Source organism: Anabrus simplex, chromosome 2, assembly GCF_040414725.1.
Source record: "Anabrus simplex isolate iqAnaSimp1 chromosome 2, ASM4041472v1, whole genome shotgun sequence".
NCBI lineage: Eukaryota > Metazoa > Arthropoda > Insecta > Orthoptera > Tettigoniidae > Anabrus > Anabrus simplex.
The window spans coordinates 60,642,810-60,664,002 of record NC_090266.1 but is presented as its reverse complement, the minus strand read 5'-3'; the positions used below and the strand labels follow the sequence as shown (position 1 = coordinate 60,664,002).

Here is a 21,193-nt window from a genome sequence, read left to right as displayed (position 1 = left end):
AACTTGCTTCATATAATTTAATAGGAATATGAAGGTTATATTTTTTTTTTGAGTTTCCACTCTTAAGGCATTCTGCTCCTTCTATTTTATTTTATATGTAAGCATTTGTGTGAAACCTCCCCCGATTTGTTAAACTGCCATACTGTCCTTGCCACGGCCATTACCACGCTCCCGTCTCCTGCTCCACTACACACAGTGGCTGGCTTAGATGAAATGCCATGGATATCTGCACGCCGCTGGCCCCTCAATCTCTCTACATGCCTGTGCCCTCAAAAGAAACATGATGGTCCAACACAATTCTGCCGCCTAGCTTTAATGTTTCAGTGCCCCCGCAGCCGCGCGGCGCCGTGCAGCAACTGGGGCAGAGGACGGGCCCCCTCTTCTCCAGCGAGGACGTCAGGTGCACGGCGAGCCGGAGCTCTCCTCCCGGCCAAGGCTGATGCGCGGCGCACGACCTGCTACTTGCCCGCAGCCTGTATATGTTCACCGCGGGCGCGGCGTGTTTCAACACCTCTGCTCCCCTCATAGTGCGGGCGAGCGGTATCTCAGGGTACTTGAGGGGTCCGAGCGGCCTCCTTTGGACGCAAGCTGCAACGGCCGGTCTGGCCATCCAACTTCATCAACATCAACTACATGAACAGTTACTATAAGCAATGACTACACTTGGGAATTCAACAGCAATATTTGATGGACATTGCAAAATTTTTCATCACTTTTAAGTATTAAAAGTTTATCTTCAGAATTCTACTTCTACAAACTTAAAGACTATACTTCACCTGCAACAACAAAATTTTGAAACTGAATCAAACCAAATTAAGAAATCTTATAAATGCTTCTGCAATCAATCTTCATATCCACATCATAACTTGGACCTTGTTTCAAACAGATTTCATGTGTCACCCCTGGAGGAAATTTTGGGGGGGGGGGAGGTCTGTACCGGGCGGTACACCTCCACTCCGCTAATTTAAAATGTGCGCCTGTTGAAACTCCTCTGTTGGAGGAAGTCTGAACTTTATCTACGCTACTAATTCTCTACTTTCTCTGAAGATGTCACCACATGGAAAACTTTGAGTTTTTGAACTGTGTCATTTTTGATGTGTTTTTGTTTCGCTTGAAGTAAGAAGTGTGAACTTTCTCTTCTAGAGGACACTACTGAAGATCACCAATAGTGCAACCTAGTGCGGAGTCAAAGAACTATTTTGTTGGAGAAATTTTTATTTCAAATGTTTGTTCTTTGCTAAATTTCCTTCTGTTATTGTTTAAGTTGGCTGTATACCCCTCTTTTTCCCCTTGTTTTAGATTTATCCAATCCCGAATTTCTTTGAGTTATTTCCGACCAATCCGATGTATCTTCCCCCAACTTGGATATGTTTCTGTACCCTAGCCAATAAAGAATTTGCGGGAGGGTGTTTTCATTCCCCTAACGCCTCGAAACTTCTGCGAGAGGATATAAACTGCTGATTTTTGGGTCTCCGGGCCACTTCTGTTCCATCTTTCAGTGTGTAAAGTACATAGCAGGGGGCGGGAAGCGCCTCTTTCTTCTCCAGCTGTTCAACACCAGGTAATGGCCTCTTAATAACTTCTTTTCTTGCTAGGTTGGCAGTTTAACTCTCGGAGCGGGTTCGAAGCGTTTCCACCATGTAACCTTTTCCTAAAATGTAACCAATCTTTTCATCTATTCTCTTTTAAGCGGCATATTGGGATAGAGAGTGCTAACCCTCTCGAGCTCCCACTCACATTGTTTTGAGGTGAACTTATTTTCTCAACCTATTCTTCGTTAATGTAAAACCAACTGCTCTTTTCTAAAGTCACCTCTGTAGTATGGGATTAGCCCTTGCATTAGTGGCCTAGAGCCAGATTAGGTTTTAAAAACAAGTGTATTAGGAGTGCAAGATCGCCTCCTCTCAAATTGTTATTTTAGAGGTCATGTAATTGCCCCTTTTCATTTAATAGACCTCAGTAGGTTGGGTATTTTACCCCTGTGTCTATGTCCAGTGAGGACAACTTGAAGGTGGAGTTTGGTGTGGCCTGGGAGAGGCTTAAATTTGAGAGCGAGTGGCTCTTTTGAAAATTGAGTGTTGTATGCCTCGAGGAGGCTTTTCAGTGTAATTTGGAGCAAGGGCTCCTAGGCATGAATGGGGTTTTCTGCCCCTCTGTTGAAACTTGTGTTTGGGGTAAAACTGAGCTGATTGCCCAAGCAGTGTAAAGTCAGGGCGCGAAGCCCAAATCCTGTAAATATTGTAACTCCCCTTTTGATTTGCTACTTTGTACCTGCCATGCTTGTTATTTCTTTGTTGTTGAAAAGAAAATATAACCTTGTTAAATTTTACATTAACTTTGATTCCGTAGTTTGAGACCCGTTCACGCCCGCACCTTCTTTCACCTCTACCTACCACTAAAACACGGTAACATTCTTTATAGGTAATTTCCTGCTGAAGGAGGTCGGGGCAAAATGTACAGACAACAAAACGTATACGGTTTTGTGGGATGCAGCGATCGATGAGGGGGCGGGGGTGGTATATATACCGAAACTGATAAAAAAACTACCAAATGGTAAGCGTTTTATGCTCTCTGAACGAATTTTAACAGAGAGGTAAAGATTGACAGTTCGGCAATCATCGTTTTTTGAGATTTTGATTCAATGCTATGCAATTAAACTTTCACTAAAGGAATAATATTACATATGTATTACTATTACATAGAAGTACGGCGAGATTATGAATTAAATATCGTTTAGCATTTGCTACACACTAAGAAAGTAACAGGCACTAGAGCCCAACGTTGTCGTGTTTCGCTCGAGCGTGAGCAAGGGATCAATCAGTTTGTTGGCTTGTACACCGCTAGATGGAGGGAGTGATGCTCGTGGCGAAGGAGCTGCCTAGTCAACATGGAACGGGAAACTAAAGAGGTGGTGAAGGATAAACTTCTTAGTCACGAATACAGTTTAAGGAAGCCAGTAGGCTTCAAAAGTGATGTGTGGGAAAAGTTTTCTATAGCAAGTAATCGTGATGGTAAGCAGGTAGACTATGTATCCGGTAAACAATATTCTTCATTGTGAACGTGTAATTAAAAGGCTACAACACCACATCTGGAGTCTCACGTTAGAGGGACGTAAATTCAATAACATTACCACTGAGTTCACACGTCTGTAAAGTACGTGTCGACAGAACACAGAGTACTGTACCACAAGCTGTTAAAAATTGCTTACGCAGAAATGTGTAAAAATGTGCGCTTCTGATTCACATCCATTTAGTGTCGTATCGTGTGATGGCTTTCGTGACATGTCCCAAGAACTAGTAAATATTAGTGCACAGTATGGAAGAGTGAGTCCGTCTCTGTGGTGTGGTGGTTAGTGTGATTAGCTGCCACCCCCGGAGGCCCGGTTCAATTCCCGGCATTGCCAAGAAATTTGAAAAGTGGTACGAGGGCTGGAACGGACTCCACTCAGCCTCGGAAGGGCAACTAAGTAGAGGGGGTTCGATTCCCACCTCAGCCATCCTCGAAGTGGTTTTCTGTGGTTTCCCCACTTCTCCTCCAGGTAAATGCCGGGTTGGTATCTAACTTAACGCCACGTCCGCTTCCTTCAGTATCCCTTTCAAACTTCCCATCCCCCCCCCCCTCATAAGGCCCCTGTTAAGCATAGCAGGTGAGGCCGCCTGGGCGAGGTACTGGTCATCCTTCCCAGTTGTATCCCCGACTCGAAGTCTTATGTTCCAGGACACTGTCCTTGAGGTGGTGGAGGTGGTATCCCTCGGTGAGTCCGAGGAAAAATCAAACCTAGAGGGTAAATGGATTAAGAAAAAGTATTGCACCCAAATTACCTTAGATGATATGGTGGAATATTTATTCATTAATTTCTGTGTAGAAATGAAACAGCAAGGACTGCAGAACTTCCCACAGCCCACCGACGTAGAAAAGTTAATCCACCTTAGCAGAGGTAGAGCACACTCTGTTGGGGGTTGTTAAGCAATTATGTCATAAATGCATTTAGCAAGGGGCTGAACCCAGGCTATTACCTGTGAGCGCTCACCGCACTTTGGGAACCGAAACTTTCTAAATTTTCCATGCATCTTTGTTAGACAGATAAATCTTAGATGTGCGAAGAGGACAGAGGATAGCCGAAATCCTTTGAATTAGATGAGTAGACTCCGCAGGGAAATGGCTCAGCCAATCAAATTGCTCCATTTTTAAGCGCCGAAATTTCCCGCTGAGAATATTTAGTCTATCTCGGGAGTTTGTATAAGATTACACGTTAACTGGGCTTCTAATGAATATATCAGAGTGAATATAATTTTTGGTGGACTCAGTTAAATTATTTACAACCTGATTGAAATAAAGTCATTGTGTGCGATTGATCACGTGCGGATGGCGTGAATTGAAGATTGAAGCGGAAGTATATAAAAAAAAGTGCTGCCATCAAAGTGCACATGAGTCTCTGGTAAGACCCAACTATAGTATGGTTCCAGTGTATGGGACCCTCACCAGGATTACTTTATTCAAGAAATGGACAAAATCCAAAGAAAAGCAGCTCGATTTGTTCTGGGTGATTTCCGACAAAAGAGTAGCGTTACAAAATTGTTGCAAAGTTTGGGCTGGGAAGACTTGGAAGAAAGGAGGCGAGTTGCTCGACTAAGTGGTATATTCCGAGCTGTCATTGGAGAGATAGCGTGGAATGACATTAGTAGACGAATAAGTTTGGATGGTGTCTTTAAAAATAGGAAAGATCACAATATGAAGATAAAGTTGGAATTCAAAAGGACAAATTGGGGCATATATTCGTTTATAGAAAGAGGAGTTAGGAAATGGATTAACTTACCAAGGGATATATTCAATAAATTCTGAAGTCAGATAATTACATTATTATTATTATTATTATTATTATTATTATTATTATTATTATTATTATTATTATTATTAAAATAATGAATATTGAATGAATGTTGAATTTTCACGACCGCATTGCAATCGAAACCAACTTTCGACCTATTAGGTCGTGTTACGTACATTTAGTACGTGTTGAAGAGATGTTTAGTACACAAAAATTGCCGACCGGACACCAGTGGGATCCGAACCCACAACTTCCAATGGTGTACGGTTGGCAATTTTTGTTCTGTACTTAACATCTCTTCAACACGTACTAAATGTACGTAACACGACCTAATAGGTTGAAAGTTGGTTACGATTTCAATAATAACAATAATAAAAATAAAATACTGTTGTGATTCGTATGAATTATTTAGCGAACTCTAAGTTATGGAATTTACGAAGTTTTCAACATAATATCAGAAGAAGAGGATATTGATGGCCAGGGAAGGATCTGGCATTGAGAGCCATACAGTAATAAAATAATTGCGAACGTCTAAAAAATAATTGATAAATGTTTTGTGTGTTTACGTTACAGTGAGTTAATTGATATAGTGCCGATAGGATGCGTAGAAGTAAATTGAGGTCTGATATGAATGAAAATATCGAGCAATAAGAAGACACACATAGGTCTTATGGCGACGATGGGACAGGGAAGGGCTAGGAGTGGTAAGGAAGCGGCCGTGGCCTTAATTAAGGTACAGCCCCAGCATTTGCCTGGTGTGAAAATGGAAAACCACGGAAAACCATCTTCAGGGCTGCCGACAGTGGGGTTTGAACCTACTATCTCCCGAATACCGGATACTGGCCGCACTTAAGCGACTGCAGCTATCGAGCTCGGTGATGGTAGAATTAGGATAAAAGGTGCTTAGCTGATTCTTTCTCGTGTCATTTATAATACTTATGTCTACGATTTTGCTTGACCTTTCATTCGTAATTTTATCTAGGAAGGAAAATTAATGGACATTTCACGAGGACCTGACAACCGGATGTATGATTTTTTTCATTAAGTACTCGTAGGTTACATGCCTATTTATTTTGATGGTAAAGTTAAGCGACATTTCAGACTTGTTTAAATTATTATAGTGACCATGATATGAGATAATTGGACTTGGTCACACACACCGTCCACAGTGAGACATTACCATAGCCACTGTGACGGAGTGAAATCATCAGAACATTCTGTAACATTCAGTCATTTGAATACCATGTGCGGTCAGCATCGTAGAAGAAAATAACAGTCAGATTGGTTCGTGATTGTACTGCTCTGTGTAAATAGTATAGGTTAGATATGATACGGTGCCTTCTCTTTCAGGAGTGTATTTAGATGGTAGAATTAGGTTAAAAGGTGCTTAGCTGTTTCTTTCTCGTGTCATTTAGTTTGTGTTATGGTCAACGTGGGAGAATTCACCCACACTGTTATGGAATATGTGGTCAGTAACCTTAGGGAAGGAAGGCAGCTTGGTTACAGTATCCATGCACATTGCAACTGAATAATTATATCACTGAACAGACCACTGTAAAATGTAAATAAATAAAACTGTAGTTGTAGAACTTTAAGGCATTTCTTTAATATCTGGGGGTAAGATATCTGCGAATCATGCAGATACGATCGGGTTAAATATTTGAGTGTGTAAAATGCTAATATGTAAAAGTTAGGCAGGTCTGTTCAGCTGATCTAAAGAAAACCTTATTCCTAAAATATGATTCACAGAATCAATGTTTACAACACGGTGATCCTAAGTGGTCATAACTTGCTTATATACAAATTGCATGCTATGTTAGATCGTACTCAGTTCATATCCAACTCAGGTCAATTATGTAATGTAATAAGTTGATAAATTTTGTTTGAGTATCCATCCGACACCAGGTCATGAAAGGCCAGATTTTTTTTTTTTTGCTACGGGCTTTACGTCGCACCGACACAGATAGGTCTTATGGCGACGATGGGATAGGAAAGGCCTAGGAGTTGGAAGGAATCGGCCGTGGCCTTAATTAAGGTACAACCCCAGCATTTGCCTGGTGTGAAAATGGGAAACCACGGAAAACCATCTTCAGGGCTGCCGATAGTGGGATTCGAACCTACTATCTCCCGGATGCAAGCACACAGCCGCACGCCTCTACGCGCACGGCCAACTCGCCCGGTGAAAGGCCAGATGAGACTATATGTATTTTTACGCTAATTCAGGTAACGGCAATATAACAGGGGTACCTTAATTAAGGCCACGGCCGCTTCCTTCCAACTCCTAGGCCTTTCCTATCCCATCGTCGCCATAAGACCTATCTCTGTCGGCGCAACGTTAAGCCACTAGCAAAAAAATAACAGGGAGCAGTTAAGTCCCAAACTGAGGTGTGTTCTTAGGAAACTCCTATTGTTTATTGGAGTAGTTAATTCATATAATTCAGTGTAATATTTCTAAGATTTTAATTTTGATTACTTTCAATTTAATTAAAGATAACTTTAACACTAATCAGATTTACCTTATGTAACGATTACTGTATTTGACATTTTAAAATGAATGTTAACGAAGGTTACGTCAATCATTTAATCAATATTGCACACATGTGGTGTCAGCAATCATTTTCAAATTAATTAATCATTTTAATTGATGGTGATCTGGTAAGAGTATTTAGTTAAGAGATTCATGTAGAATTGTTGCTTATTGTGTAACCTAACTATTGATGGTTGTTTTTACAATTTGAGTACATTTAACGATTTGTTGTTCACTTTTGGAATTTAATTAATTTCAAGATTATAATAAACGTAATTAGTTAACAATTTAATCTGGCCCATTCTCAATTAGTAGATATTTTACCCCTTTCCAAAACCATCTCGCATAACATAAACAAAGGCCGCTAAAATAAGTGCGAAGATGCTCATTAGGTTGACCCTACGTGGACAATGAAAAGCCTTGTTTTAGCGACATCCGTTTTCCCAGAAAAGAGAATAAGCTAGAGAAAATATCAAATACAAGCCCATCTAACTGGGAATCGAGCCTAAACTTACACGACATCTGTTTCACGTCCGATCGAGGATCAAATTTCTTGAAACCCCTTGAGCCTTACCTAGTGTAAGCACTTCTTTTTTTGCATTTTTTGTGCAATTTGTTTTATGTCGCACCGACACAGATAGGTTTTATGGCGACGTTGGGAGAGGAAATGGCTAAGAGTGGGAAAGAATCAGTCGTGGCCTTAATTAATGTACAGCCCCAGCATTTGCCTGTTGTGAAAATGGGAAACCATGGAAAACCATCTTCAGGGCTGCTGACAATGGGGTTCTAACCCACTACCTCCCGAATACGAGCTCACAGCTGCGAGATCCTGACCGCACGACCAACTTGTTCGGTCAAATTTTTTTTTTTTTTTTACAAGTTGCTTTCCGTCGCACCGACACACATAGGTCTTATGGCGACGATGGGACAGGAAAGGGCTAGGATTGGGAAAGAAGCAGCCGTGGCCTTAACTGAGGTACAGCCCTAGCATTTGCCTGATGTGAAAATGGGAAACCACGGAAAAACATCTTCAGGGCTGCCGACAGTGGGGTTCGAACCCACTATCTCCCGAATACTGGATACTGGCCACACTTAAGCGACTGCAACTATCGCGCTCGGTGTCAAATTATTTTTAAAAGAGCATTCATTCTATACGGTATCATTGTTACTCTTTAACCCAAGACGCAATTATTTAATTTACGTTCGGTCTAGTGTACAAGAATAAAAATACATAGTATATATATCTAAACAATATTGTAACGGCAAACAAGACATAAGAACCTGAATGAAATAAACAAAAGAAACACAATGTGTTATTTTATTTCGTTGTTCAGAGTTTTTATCCGAATATATTGTTTAAAATTATAATTGTATTTAATGTTTACAAGACAAAAAATACCTATTTAATTTTTCATTCCTAGTTTCAGCCGGACAAAATGAAATAAGAATGTAATGTTTTTCTCCATAGAGTGGGGGGAAGGCATCCCCTCCCCCCCGCCCCCTAATCAACGCTACTGAACTTCAGTAAATTTCGTTCATATCATTAACAGTAGGTAGCAGCACCTAACTCAATTTTTACAAATTTGATGGTTAGCCCGTTTTTTGCGTGCAGCCATTCAAAGAAGGACGCAAGAGACATGAGCTGTACTGACTTGTATGTTAGTTTGTTGGCCAGAGACGCTGAGGACAGCACGTGGTACTCCTGGTGCTGCTCGCAGCGATGGTGTGGAGTGAGTGGCAGGTTGAGGATAAGTCCAGCACAACTGAGAAGTGCCTCCTCGCTGCTGGAGAACGACGACCAGAACTCGCTCTTGGAGAAATCTCCAGCAGTAGTTTCGTTCACAATCTGGTGGTGGTCCGCGATTCCATCAGGCTCCAAGCTCTGCACAAACAAAAAATGAACGCTCCAGTAGTTTATTTTCTCTCACATTATTACATTTCTGCCACCAGAGAACTTTATTCGCCAAAGAGTAGGACTGGCGAGGGTTAAAACAAACCACCTGTCAGAGAAACACTTGATATGAAACACAAAAGTTAGTAAATACATTCCTGAAACAAACATAACCAAGTAGGCAGTGATCTTGCAAATCACACAGCAAGCAGTTGGCAGTGAAGCACCCGCAGGCGTTCAGGAAGACTTCGACAGTGTTGTGAGATGGACATCAGACAACGGTATGGTGATGAAGGGCGTGAAATGTCTGGTTGTGTGTTTCACCAAGAGGAAAAGTCCTCTCGGTTTTGATGATGATGATGATTTATTTTATTTATTTATCGTGTCAGAAGTACAAAGTAAGAGAGACAAAAATTAAACCAAAAAATTTTAAACATTGGTTGACCAAACATTGGCCACGACAAGCGCATTTGGAGTTGCTCTCATTAGATCTTTAATGGTACAAGTGGCTGGAGAAGATGGACACAGTAGAAGATGTTCGTTAGTCTGCTTAGTACCACACTTGTAGTAAACTGTCTCCACAGGAAGGCCCCATTTCTGTAGGTTGGTCTTGCATCTCGTGGTACTGGAGCGTAATCGATTGAGAGCCTTCCATGTTGTCCACTTTTCAGAATGTCCAGGAGGAAGTTCTTCCTTTGGAACCATCCATTCTCTCAAATGTTGATATTTTTCCCGCCACATTGAGATTCTTGCTTGTTGTGGAGTTCCTTTAAGAGCTTCAGTGGTTGTCAAGAAGCTCTTTCTTGATTTCAACCTAGGATGTGCTGGTTGACAGGCATACAAAGGATGGGCTTCCATAGTCATAGCCTTGCTTTTCTCATGCCTAGCAGCAATCTCACGTCGGATTTCAGGTGGTGCTATACCAGCGAGACAGTGGAGTTTATCTATGGGAGTAGGTCTTAAACAACCTGTGATAATACGGCAGGTGTCATTTAGTGCTACATCTATGTTTTTGGCATGGCTGGACTTATGCCACACGGAGCAAGCATACTCAGCAGTGGAGTAGCACAGTGCTAGCGCGCTTGTTCTCACAGTGCAAGGGTGAGCTCCCCAGGTGGTGCCTCGAAGTTTCCGCACTATGTTGTTTCTGGCAGACACTTTTTGTTTCACGTTTAGGCAATGTTTCTTATACGTAAGCGTACGGTCCAGAATCACTCCCAGATATTTTGGAGTCGAACAGTGTTGAACAGGGATTCCTTCCCAGGTGATTTGTAAGGTTTTAGCTGCTTTTTTGTTATTGAGATGAAATACACAGCTATGAGTTTTGGCAGGATTTGGCTTCAAATCGTTTTCATTGTAGTAGTTGGTAAATTCTTTCAGAGCTTTGAATAAAGTCTGTTCTACCTTTTCAAAACAGTTGGCCTGGGCAGTGACTGCACAATCGTCAGCATAGATAAAACTCTGGGTACCTTCAGGTAGAGGCTGATCATTAGTATAGATGTTGAATAACAGTGGTGCGAGCACACTGCCTTGCGGTAACCCATTCTTCTGTGTTCTCCATCTGCTTCTTTTTCCCTGAAATTCCACAAAGAATCTTCGGTTTTGGAGAATATTTTTAATGTTGCACATTAGATGGAAGTCTTTGGTGATGTCATACAATTTTGTTAGAAGAAGCCGATGGTTGACTGTGTCATAAGCTGCAGAAAGATCAATGAAGACAGCGCCTGTAATGAGCCGATTCTCAAAGCCATCCTCAATATGCTGTGTCAAGTTTAATACCTGTGATGTGCAACTTTTTCCTTCTCGGAATCCAGCTTGCTGTGGTATAAGAGACGACTCCACCTTTCCTATCAGTCGCTCAAGAATGAGCCTCTCCAGGACCTTGTACAGGTGACAGAGCAAGGAAATAGGCCTATAGCTTTTAGGATCCAGCCGATCTTTGCCTGGTTTAGGGATAGCAATGACTCTAGCCTTCCGCCAGATTTTGGGAATCTTGCATACTTGGACACAGATATTCATTAATTCCAGTAGCCAACGCCTCGTAACAGGACCAAAATTTTTGATTTCCTCTACTCGAATGTCGTCTAGTCCAGCTGCTTTTCCCAATTTGCACTTCCTCAGTGCTGATTCCAGTTCATCTTCAGTAAATGGTGGAGATAGTATGTTGCTCTCTTGGTTTGGCTTCCGTGTTATTGGTTTCTTATCTAGCTTTCTAGATCGGGTTGATTTTCCATTTACTAGCAACTGATGGGCAATTTGATCTGCCTTTATATTAGAATATGTGCTGGCTTGGGTATTGTCATTATTGAGACGACGTAAAAGTCTCCAGGCCTTCTGACTGCTCTTGCTCATGTCACAATCTGTCATTAATTTTATCCACTCATCTCTTTTAGCCAGTGATACTGAGGAAAGAACGCTTTGTGCTAGGATTGATGTTTCTTCACTAAAAGGATCAAGTTCATATTTCTTGTAATATTCTTCTAGCAAAGAGGCCGTTTCAGGTTTAATGCCTTTGATAAAACTGGTTCTGCAACCTCTTGGAATTGATGCCCTTGAAGAAAATTGGACGATGTCAACAAACTTGTCGTACTCTTCAGGAACAGGAGCGATGCTCAGAATCTTCTCATCCAGTATGCTGGAAAATCTTGCCCAGTCAGCCTTCTTAAAGTTGTATCTTCGCCTAAAATGGACTTCTTGAGGTCTTATTGGTGGCAAAATTTGGCACATGATGGGCCTATGTTGTGTGTTTGGAATTGGTGGACATACTGCTTTGGTGCATGTATGCATAATGCTTTCACTAACAAAAAGGAGGTCTGGATTATAGCCTCGTCCCCATCTTCCACTGTTAAAAGAAGGAGAGAGTTTGCTATCATGGATGAGGGCGAGTTGAAAATTTTCAGCCCACGAGAGAACTGTCTCACCATTCTTGTCCTCATGTGCATAACCCCATACATGACTGTGACTGTTGAAATCACCTATAACAATGGAGGCTTTACTTTTATCAAAATTGTGGAGTGGAATGAAGGAAAATTCTGCTGCAGGTGGTTTATAGACTGAGGTGATTACACAGTTACTTAGTTCAACGGTGATAATTTCAATATTGTTTTCATCTGACTGGCAAGCACTTCTGACTTCTAAATTCGGCTTCACAAAAACGGCACTTCCATACAGAGCGTGTGGTCTTTCAGCGATCAGTTTCATGCCAGGAACAAAAGGGCGTTTCTGCTTCATATCTCTGTGTGTTTCCTGAACACATAGAACATCACACTGCTTGTCGCGACAAAGTTCATACAAAAGTTGTTCTTTGCAAGATGTTATGCCTTCAATGTTAACAGAAATGACTGTTAAGGTTGGTTCTGAAAAGAACCGTTTGTTGGATCTCATATTAGATAACTCTGTTACTTCTGGTGTGAGAGAATCAGCCGTCTAGGAAGAGTCCTAGTCCGTTGCCCAGGAGACACCCGGATGTATAACAATATCGCATGCAAATACACCCTACTGGGAGGTTTCTCTCGTGTCTCCATGATGATGATGATGATGATGATGATGATGATGCTTGTTTAAAGGGGCCTAACATCCAGGTCATCGGCCCCTAATGGTACGAAAAGGGACGAAATGTAATAACAATTTAAAAATCCAAAATAATCCACTGACCAGAATTCAAAACGTGATTACGAAGAATTAATGGATGAATATGAATTTAAAACAATGAGGGGATCCGACCCGCAATGCCCCACATTCCCAGAAACTAGCATAAAACAATAGTATTACTGACCAAGGGTTTGCTTCTAAAGTACAATGATGCTTGTGTCTAAAGGGGTCAAAAATCCAGGTCATCAGCCCCTCATAATGGTACTTATCGCTAGTAACCATCGTATTTGTCATGTTGCGGTACTAATCAAAATTAGCGTGGACTCGCGGTATTCCACACATTATGGTACTACTCACAGGTAGTGTAATACGCACATGTAACACAGACGCACGGTTTTTCTCACATTACGGTGCCCCTTACAGGCAACGCAAACCTATGGTGTTCCTCACCATAGTGGGAACTAATCATAGGCAAGGCAGACCCACGGTGTCGCTCATATAATGGTACTAATTAGAGGCAACGTAAGCCCGTGGTGGTACAAATCATGGGCACTGTAAAACCCATCCTGATTCATACTCTGTTGCTACTGATCACAAACCTATTGTATACCTAACATAGTGGTACTACTCGCAAGTAAAGGCGACCCATGGTGTTCCCCGCGTGATGGTACTAATTACAAGCAGTCTCATGGTCATAATTCGACCATCCCTTGGTCGCCCCTTTTAGTCGCCTTTTACTACAGGCAGGAAATAGCATGGGTGTATTCTTCGTCTGTGTCCTCCCCCCGCAGGGGTTTGTGTGTGTGGTCCGCGGGAGCTATTTTATTTCGCTCATGTCCGCCGGCAAGCCGGTTAGGACCCCCTTATCCACCATCTGGGACACCAGCGTAGTGGGTTCGTGGCCACTCGGTTTTAATTACTGTCTTGATAAGGTGAGAAAACCCCATGGGGATCACTCTAAGTGGTTGATGGGGTGAAGTACCTCATGGGGAACACTAAATACTTAGATGTTAATATAAGGAAGTATCTTCATTGGGGTAATCACATCAACGGGATTGTAAATAAAAGTTACAGACCTCTTCATGTATATAGGGGTGGTAGTAAGGAGGTAAAGGAGAGGCGTATGCAACTCACTGGTAAGACCACAGCTGGTGTCTGTTACCCTCACCAGGATTACTCGATACGAGAATTGGATGAGATCCAAAGGAAAGCAGCACAATTTGTTCTGGATGATTTCCGACAAAAAGAGTAATGTCACGTAAATGTTACAAACATTGGACAGGGAAGCTTGGTAGTACGGAGACGAGCTGCTTGACTAAGCGGTGTGTTAAATAACACTAGTATGTATTACATGTAAGCGGTGTGTTCCAAGCTGTCAGTGCAGAGATGGCGTGGAATAACATAAGTTAGTAGAAGAATAAGCTCTAGTGGAGTTTATAAAAGTGAGAAATATCACACTATGAAGTTAAAGTTGAAATTCAAGAGGACAAGTTGGGGCAAATATTCGATTATAAGAAGAAGAGCTAGGAATTGGAATCATTAACCAAAGGTGATGTTCAATAAATTTCCATCCTCTTTGAAATCATTGAAGTTAAGACTGGGAAATTACCGGTAGGGTATCTATCACCTCTCCGGCTCCATGGCTAAATAGTTAACGTGGTGGCTTTTAGTTCATGGGGCCGCGGGTTCGAATGTCGGCCGGGTCGGGGATGTTAACCTTAATTGCTTATCTCCACTGGCTCGGGGACTGGGTGCGTGTGTTGTCCTTATATAGAAAATAAAAGGAAAACAGGGAAAGAAAGAGAAAAATAAAAAAACCTGGACGACTGCCCTAACTGCAGATCAATGGTGACATGATGATGAGGATCAGGGGCGTAGCCAAGGGGTGGTTACTGCGGGTTAGAAGCTCACCCACCGAGCTCGATAGCTGCAGTCGCTTAAGTGCCTCCAGTATCCAGTATTCGGGAGTAGTGGATTCGAACCCCACTGTCGGCAGCCCTGAAGATGGTTTTCCGTGGTTTCCCGTTTTCACACCAGGCAAATGCTGGGGCTGTACCTTAATTACGGCCACGGCCGCTTCCTTCCCACTCCCAGCCCTTTCCTGTCCCATCGTCGCCATAAGACATATCTGTGTCGGTGCGACGTGAAGCCAATACAAATAAAAAGTAGCTCCCCCATCGCCCCAATGGATTTTTTGGAAAGAAAATAAACAGAAACTGAAAATAAACAAGTGAAATTTGAATAATCATAGAGAGAAAATTGAAAAACTAACAGATCTCTTGAATCTATTTCCTAGGAAGCCTAGAAAGTTGGACTTTAGATTGTAATTTGAAAGTACGAAGTATCATTAGTCGTAAAACTATTTACTTTGATCATATTTTTCTTGTTCTGTATTTTAATTTAGGATTTTGTTATGTACCGGTACTGCAATTTAAATATCAACATAATTTACTTGCGTCAGTGTGCGCACCACACATGCACAAGCACCTTCCTTGTGTTCTATCATAGTTTTGTAACCATAACCCGCCCGCCTTCGGTCGATCCTGGCTACGCTCCTGATGAGGATTCATGGTTGCATACAGGAGCCGCATATTCTTCCCTGTACACGGAGTTCGGTAAAGGCCATCACAAGTTGTGGGCTCTGGAGCTGAAATCGTCCAAGTTGGATCAGTGCGTTCTCTACTGGAACACAGTCTGTTAACCTCGCAGGCTAGATATGGGTATCTCTACCCTGTGGAACGTTTTGATACCTGGCTGCGGTATGGAATCTATGGTTCTCATGTTGCAGAATGGCATTCGGAATTCGCTGGAAAAATGGACTGAAAAGGTGGACTGTTAGTGAACCCTCCACATCACCAGACAGGCTTATCTCCAGGTGTTGGGCTCTCGTGTCGTCATAGAATAGATGCCGAATGGTTACACCGATCTCTGAGACGGCATGCTTCCATACATCCATCGCTAGAGTGTAGAATGACCGAGCGAGTTGGCCGTGGGCTTAGGGGCGCGCAGCTATGGATTTGCATTCGGGAGATACCGTAGTGAGTTCGTACCACTGTCGGCAGTCCCCAACATGCTTTTTCGTGGTTTCCTATTTTCACACCAGGCAAATGCTGCGGCTGTACCTAAATTAAGGCCACGGCCAATTCCTTCCCCCTTCTAGCCGTTTCCTATCCAATCGTCGGCATAAGACCTATCTGTTTCGGTGCGACATAAATCAGATTGTAAAAAAAGGTAGAATGGCACATGACTTATTCAAGACGCCAATGTTTCTTCTGTCTCCACTGTACACATTCGAGGGACGTCATATCATCACAGGTTTCTTATCAAGCCGGCCATGATTTGATGCACATGAGATTTCAGAAATTGAAATCCCATTCCCGTGGTTCGGATTCCACGTAAACTGGAAGTCTAATAATAATGAAAAAATGAAAACCTACAACCTGTTTTCCAGTCATTGACCGGGTCAGGGATGGAATGAATGAAGCAGATATAGGCTGTTAGTACGATGGGGTCGCCACTCCCAAAGTGATTTATTAATGAGTGATAGATGCTATGAAATGAGAATGGAGAGTGTTGCTGAAATGAAAGATGACAGGGAAAACCGGAGTACCCGGAGAAAAACCTGTCCCGCCTCCGCTTTGTCCAGCACAAATCTCACATGGAGCGACCGGGATTTGAACCACGGTATCCAGCGATGAGAGGCCGACGCGCTGCCGTCTGAGCCACGGAGGCTCTCTAATAATAATATTATTGGCTTTACGTCGCACTAACTACTTTTGAAAGGTTTTCAGAGACGCCGAGGTGCCGGAATTAAGTCCCGCAGAAGTTCTTTCACGTGCCAGTAAATCTACCGACATGAGGCTGAGCACCTTCAAATACCACCGGACTGAGCCAGGATCGGGGGTCAGAAGATCAGCGCTGAGCTACTGAATGTCTAGTGGCTATGTTCGCTATGTCACGTAAAACTGTAAGCTTGTTTGTTCTCTGCACCTGAGGAGACGAGTTTAGCAATGGATCGGAGTGAATAGCCATCTGGGTGGTCTTCCGCGACACTAGTGGCCTCACATATCACTTGATCAATGCTGATGTTCCCTCGGGTATATCGCCAACGTTCACATCAGAACTCAAGGAACGTGACGTACATCTTTCAGTCGTCAATGTGTCCACTGGATACGTTACTGAGCTTGGTCGATACGACAGACTGACCAGCCTCACAAAGGCCTACACCACGGCCCCGTCGAAATTGCTGATATTGCGCTTGCCGTTGATGGCAACCATGGTGAAGGTGTGACTAGCGATTACATTGTGACTCGTTATGCGTTTCTCTTGCTTCCTAACCCCTCCCTCTCTGGCTGGTAGCTCACCACGTGACCGTGACGTGACCGTGAATCGGTGTGTTGAAAAGTGTACACATTCCAAAATCCTTACTTTTCAGGAGAAAGGAAAACCCGTTCTGTAGCTAAAAGAAAGGTTTGATCAAAAAAGTTTCTGAAAATGAAAACCTACAACCTGTTTTCCAGTCATTGACCTGGTCAGGGATGTAATGAATGAAACATATATAGGCTATTATTACAATGGGGTCGCCACTCTCAAGGTGATTTATTAATGAGTGATAAATGCTATGAAATGATAATGGAGAGTGTTGCTGGAATGGAAGATGACAGGGAAAACCGGAGTACCCGGAGAAAAACCGGTCCCGCCTCCGCTTTGTCCAGCACAAATCTCACATGGAGTGACTGGGATTTGAACCACGGTATCCAGCGGTGAGAGGCCGACGCGCTGCCGTCTTAGCCACGGAGGCTACCAAAAAAGTTTCTAATAGGCATTTATACATCATATATCTGCGTATTCAACTACAAAATATGGAAATCATATTACGTACGGTTTTCAAGTTATACCATTTTTAAGGTCAAGGAATATGTCCCTTTTTATACTCAAATTTGAGAAAGATCTTTGTAGAGGCAGATAATGTATAATAAACTCGTAATTTCAAAAGTCTATTAAGCAGTAACACATTATTACACAAAAATTCGCCCAACCATCATTTCTTTTATAGTTATTCATTGTCATTCCGTCTCTTTAAAAGTGTTTTACTTTACGGTAAGAAGATGTTTAGCCTTCATAACCTCTGAATGGTGCATGTCTTCTATGTTTAAAATATCGTGAAGATCATCAACGTTATCGTCCATTCCTTCAATGTTGAATGCATAAGTCGAATATTTCACCACGATTATATTACTACAGACAGTAAATACCACGAAAATAAACTGCTCACTCGTTTCTTTTTCCGCTACTCGCTGCTATATAACGCCTATACAAGGGTCCTGGTCTGTATAAGCAATTCAATGAATAACTATAACGGATGTATACACAGGAGGTTTATACACGGTTTATTAGTAACGTATTTCACATAAACGGTGTATAAACCTTATATAAAAGTCATACACCGTTTATTAGTAAGACGGTGGGAGTATAAATAAGTCTTTTCAGGTTTCAGCGCACAGTACGCAGCGTATGAATTTGACACATACATCAGTTTGTTCGTCTGACCTTAACTTTTCAACACGCACAAGTTGAGCCCGCCAAACGCTAGCGTCTGTGTTCTATCATTCAGTGATCATGTCGACGCTGGTGCCTGAAAAAGACCATTCGCGGCACGCATTGCTTTTCTTATTTAATCAAAAGGAAGAAATTTATAGTGAACACGCTCCATTGATTAGAACATGTGAGACATAGTTTCAACAGTTTAAACGTGATTTCAATGTGAAAGGCAGTGCGCTCTGGTAGACCACAAAAGTGCGAAGACGAGCAATTGCAGGCGTTACTGGATGATGACCCAACTCAAACTCAACGCTATCGCCAACAAATTATTAATTTAAATCACGCATTGATCGAAAGACGACCAGAATGAGCCAGAAAACATGGCAAAGTGATGTTATTACAGGACAATGCGTCGTCTCACATAGCAAAACCAGCAAAAGACACCTTGAAATCGCTTGGATGGAACATCCTTCCGCACCCGCAGTACTTTCCCTACTTGGCTCCTTGTGACTATCACCTCTTCGCATCAATGGGGCCCGCAGAGCAACACTTCAGCAATTTCGAGGAAGTAGGAAAATGGCTCGACTAATGGTTTGCCTCAAAAGACAAGCAATTTTTCTGGCACGGTATTCATAACTTACCTGAAAGATGGGCGAAGTGTGTAGAAGCCGATGGTCAATATTTTGAATAAACAAAAAATGAATTTCCCTTGAAAATTACGTATTTTCTTTGCCTCAAAAACCGGCAAAAACTGATGCATGCACCTGGTATTAACACATGAGTACATGTGTCGAGAACATAAATTATATTCTTCAGCTCATAATTTAATATCACTCAGCATTTCTGATCCCATTTAAGATAGTGTCATTTCTATCTATTTAAAATTATCTTAAAACTATGACGTTCGAATTCTAAATATGATTTAATATTTATAGTGTATCTAAAATCATCTACTTAAAATTGCAAATCTAAAAATCACATGTGAATTAGTGCACCGTTGGTCAGTATTTGCGTGTGTATATGATGTGTTAAAAGTGCATTCTTCTTCAGCTTTACAACTGACACATCATTTGTTCCTTGAAGCAGTTCCAAGTCCTTGTCCATGAAGTGTTAAAAGGAGGAATAATGTGCCCCTTACATTGTTTACATTGATGATTGACAAAGCGTGTCCAGTTTCTAGTAATTAATTGACGGTAGTGTGACATGCCATGGATAATGTAGATCGTTCCTTGTGTTCAAATGCGGCGGCCCTGGAGTAATATGTGGCGGTCTGTAGAGTGTCAACTTAGGCGAGAGACTACCATCAGTTTACTACTAGAAATTGGACACGCTTTGTCAATCATCAATGCAAACGAAGTAAGGGACACATTATTCCCCCTTTTAACACTTCGTGGACAAGGACTGGGGAGAATGCAGTCTTAACACATCATATACACACGCAAATACTAATTCACATGTGATTTTTAGATTTGCAATTTTAAGTAGAAGCTTTTAGACACACTGTGATGTTAAATCATATTTAGAATTCCAAGGTCAGTTTTCAGATAATTTTAAGTAGATAGAAATGACATTATTTTAATAGGCTCAGAAATGCTAAGTGATTTTAAATTATGAGCTGAAGAAGAGAATTTATATTTTCGAAACATGTGTTAATATAGACAATAAATAAACACTGTTTTTGCTAAGTATTGACAAGGCGGCTCCAAAGGAAAAGCACAGTGTTGCTAGTGGTCAGACTGTTGCTTCACTTCATTTCGGGATTCCACCCTCTTTCATTATATAGGGCCTAAGTGCTATGCACATGGCATTCTAGGTACACACGGACTTGGCGCACGATCACATTCTCGCCAGGGCTGCTGTAGGGTCATGTATACACAAGAGAAGCGTGAAATACTGTATGTCAGCATAGCGTATTATCCCGTCGTGTAGATCCTTATATGTTGCATGCCCACGTGACGTAATGCATACGTCACTAATATCACAAGCACACATCCTTGGGTTCTAGCTTCAGGCAACTCACTTCGCTCTCGTGAAATTATTTTCTGGATATTTTACTAGCAGGTAGTGGAGTACCTTGCCAGCAACTTCAAATTGGTGACGTATGACGGCGATGACGACGACGACGATGATGATGATGTTTGTTGTTTAAAGGAGCCTAACATCTAGGTCATCAGCCCCAAAAATTGGTGACGTCATACAGAATAGCGCACGAAGAAGTAGCCCGTGTAAGTATAGAGTAACTACAGAATAAAAATGCAGAAGCGAAATTCTGCAAGGACGTTGTTAAATACACAGCTGTGCACATCTAAGCAGGCCACACCAACAACGGATGTTGCTCAGTACCGCGTGTTCTGCGCATTCACTTGGACGCGGAAAGATGAAACGCTGTCTTATCACTCATTGCGTACCGGAAAGGATCTAACAGACCCAGGGTGACGTTATTCAAAAGGCAGGTGCAGTAATCTACATGTTTGCGATTGTAAGAATCCCGTAATTGTTCCACAGCCACCATCCGATTTGGCATCTAAGCTTTTAAATATACGCTGGGAAGTCGTCCTATTTGCATGTTCCTGTTCCACCAATTTACGTGTTGACTTCTTCGGACTTTGAATAATCCTTCGGTGAACGTCCTCAATAAAGAGTTAATTTACGTGACAGTGAATCTACTAACACAAGACTGACGTATGCGAACACCTTCGAAGGTAACCAAACTGAGCCAGAATCGAACCCGTCAACTTGGGCAGAGTTTGATACTCCTCCATTTACAAATTCCATATCCGCATTTCTTCCGCCGCATTCCATCCCTCGTGTGTAC

The 21,193-nt window shown here is 42.0% G+C and overlaps 1 protein-coding gene across 1 annotated transcript in view; it reads right to left on the bottom strand.

Moving 5' to 3' along the window:
- Window positions 1-21,193, bottom strand: part of LOC136863865 (uncharacterized) — a 299,485-nt gene that overhangs the window by 14,201 nt on the left and 264,091 nt on the right. Inside the window, exon 5 of the mRNA XM_067140225.2 lies at window positions 9,008-9,237. Within this exon, the coding sequence (XP_066996326.1) occupies window positions 9,008-9,237 (230 nt within the window). The remainder of the gene's footprint in view (window positions 1-9,007; window positions 9,238-21,193) is intronic.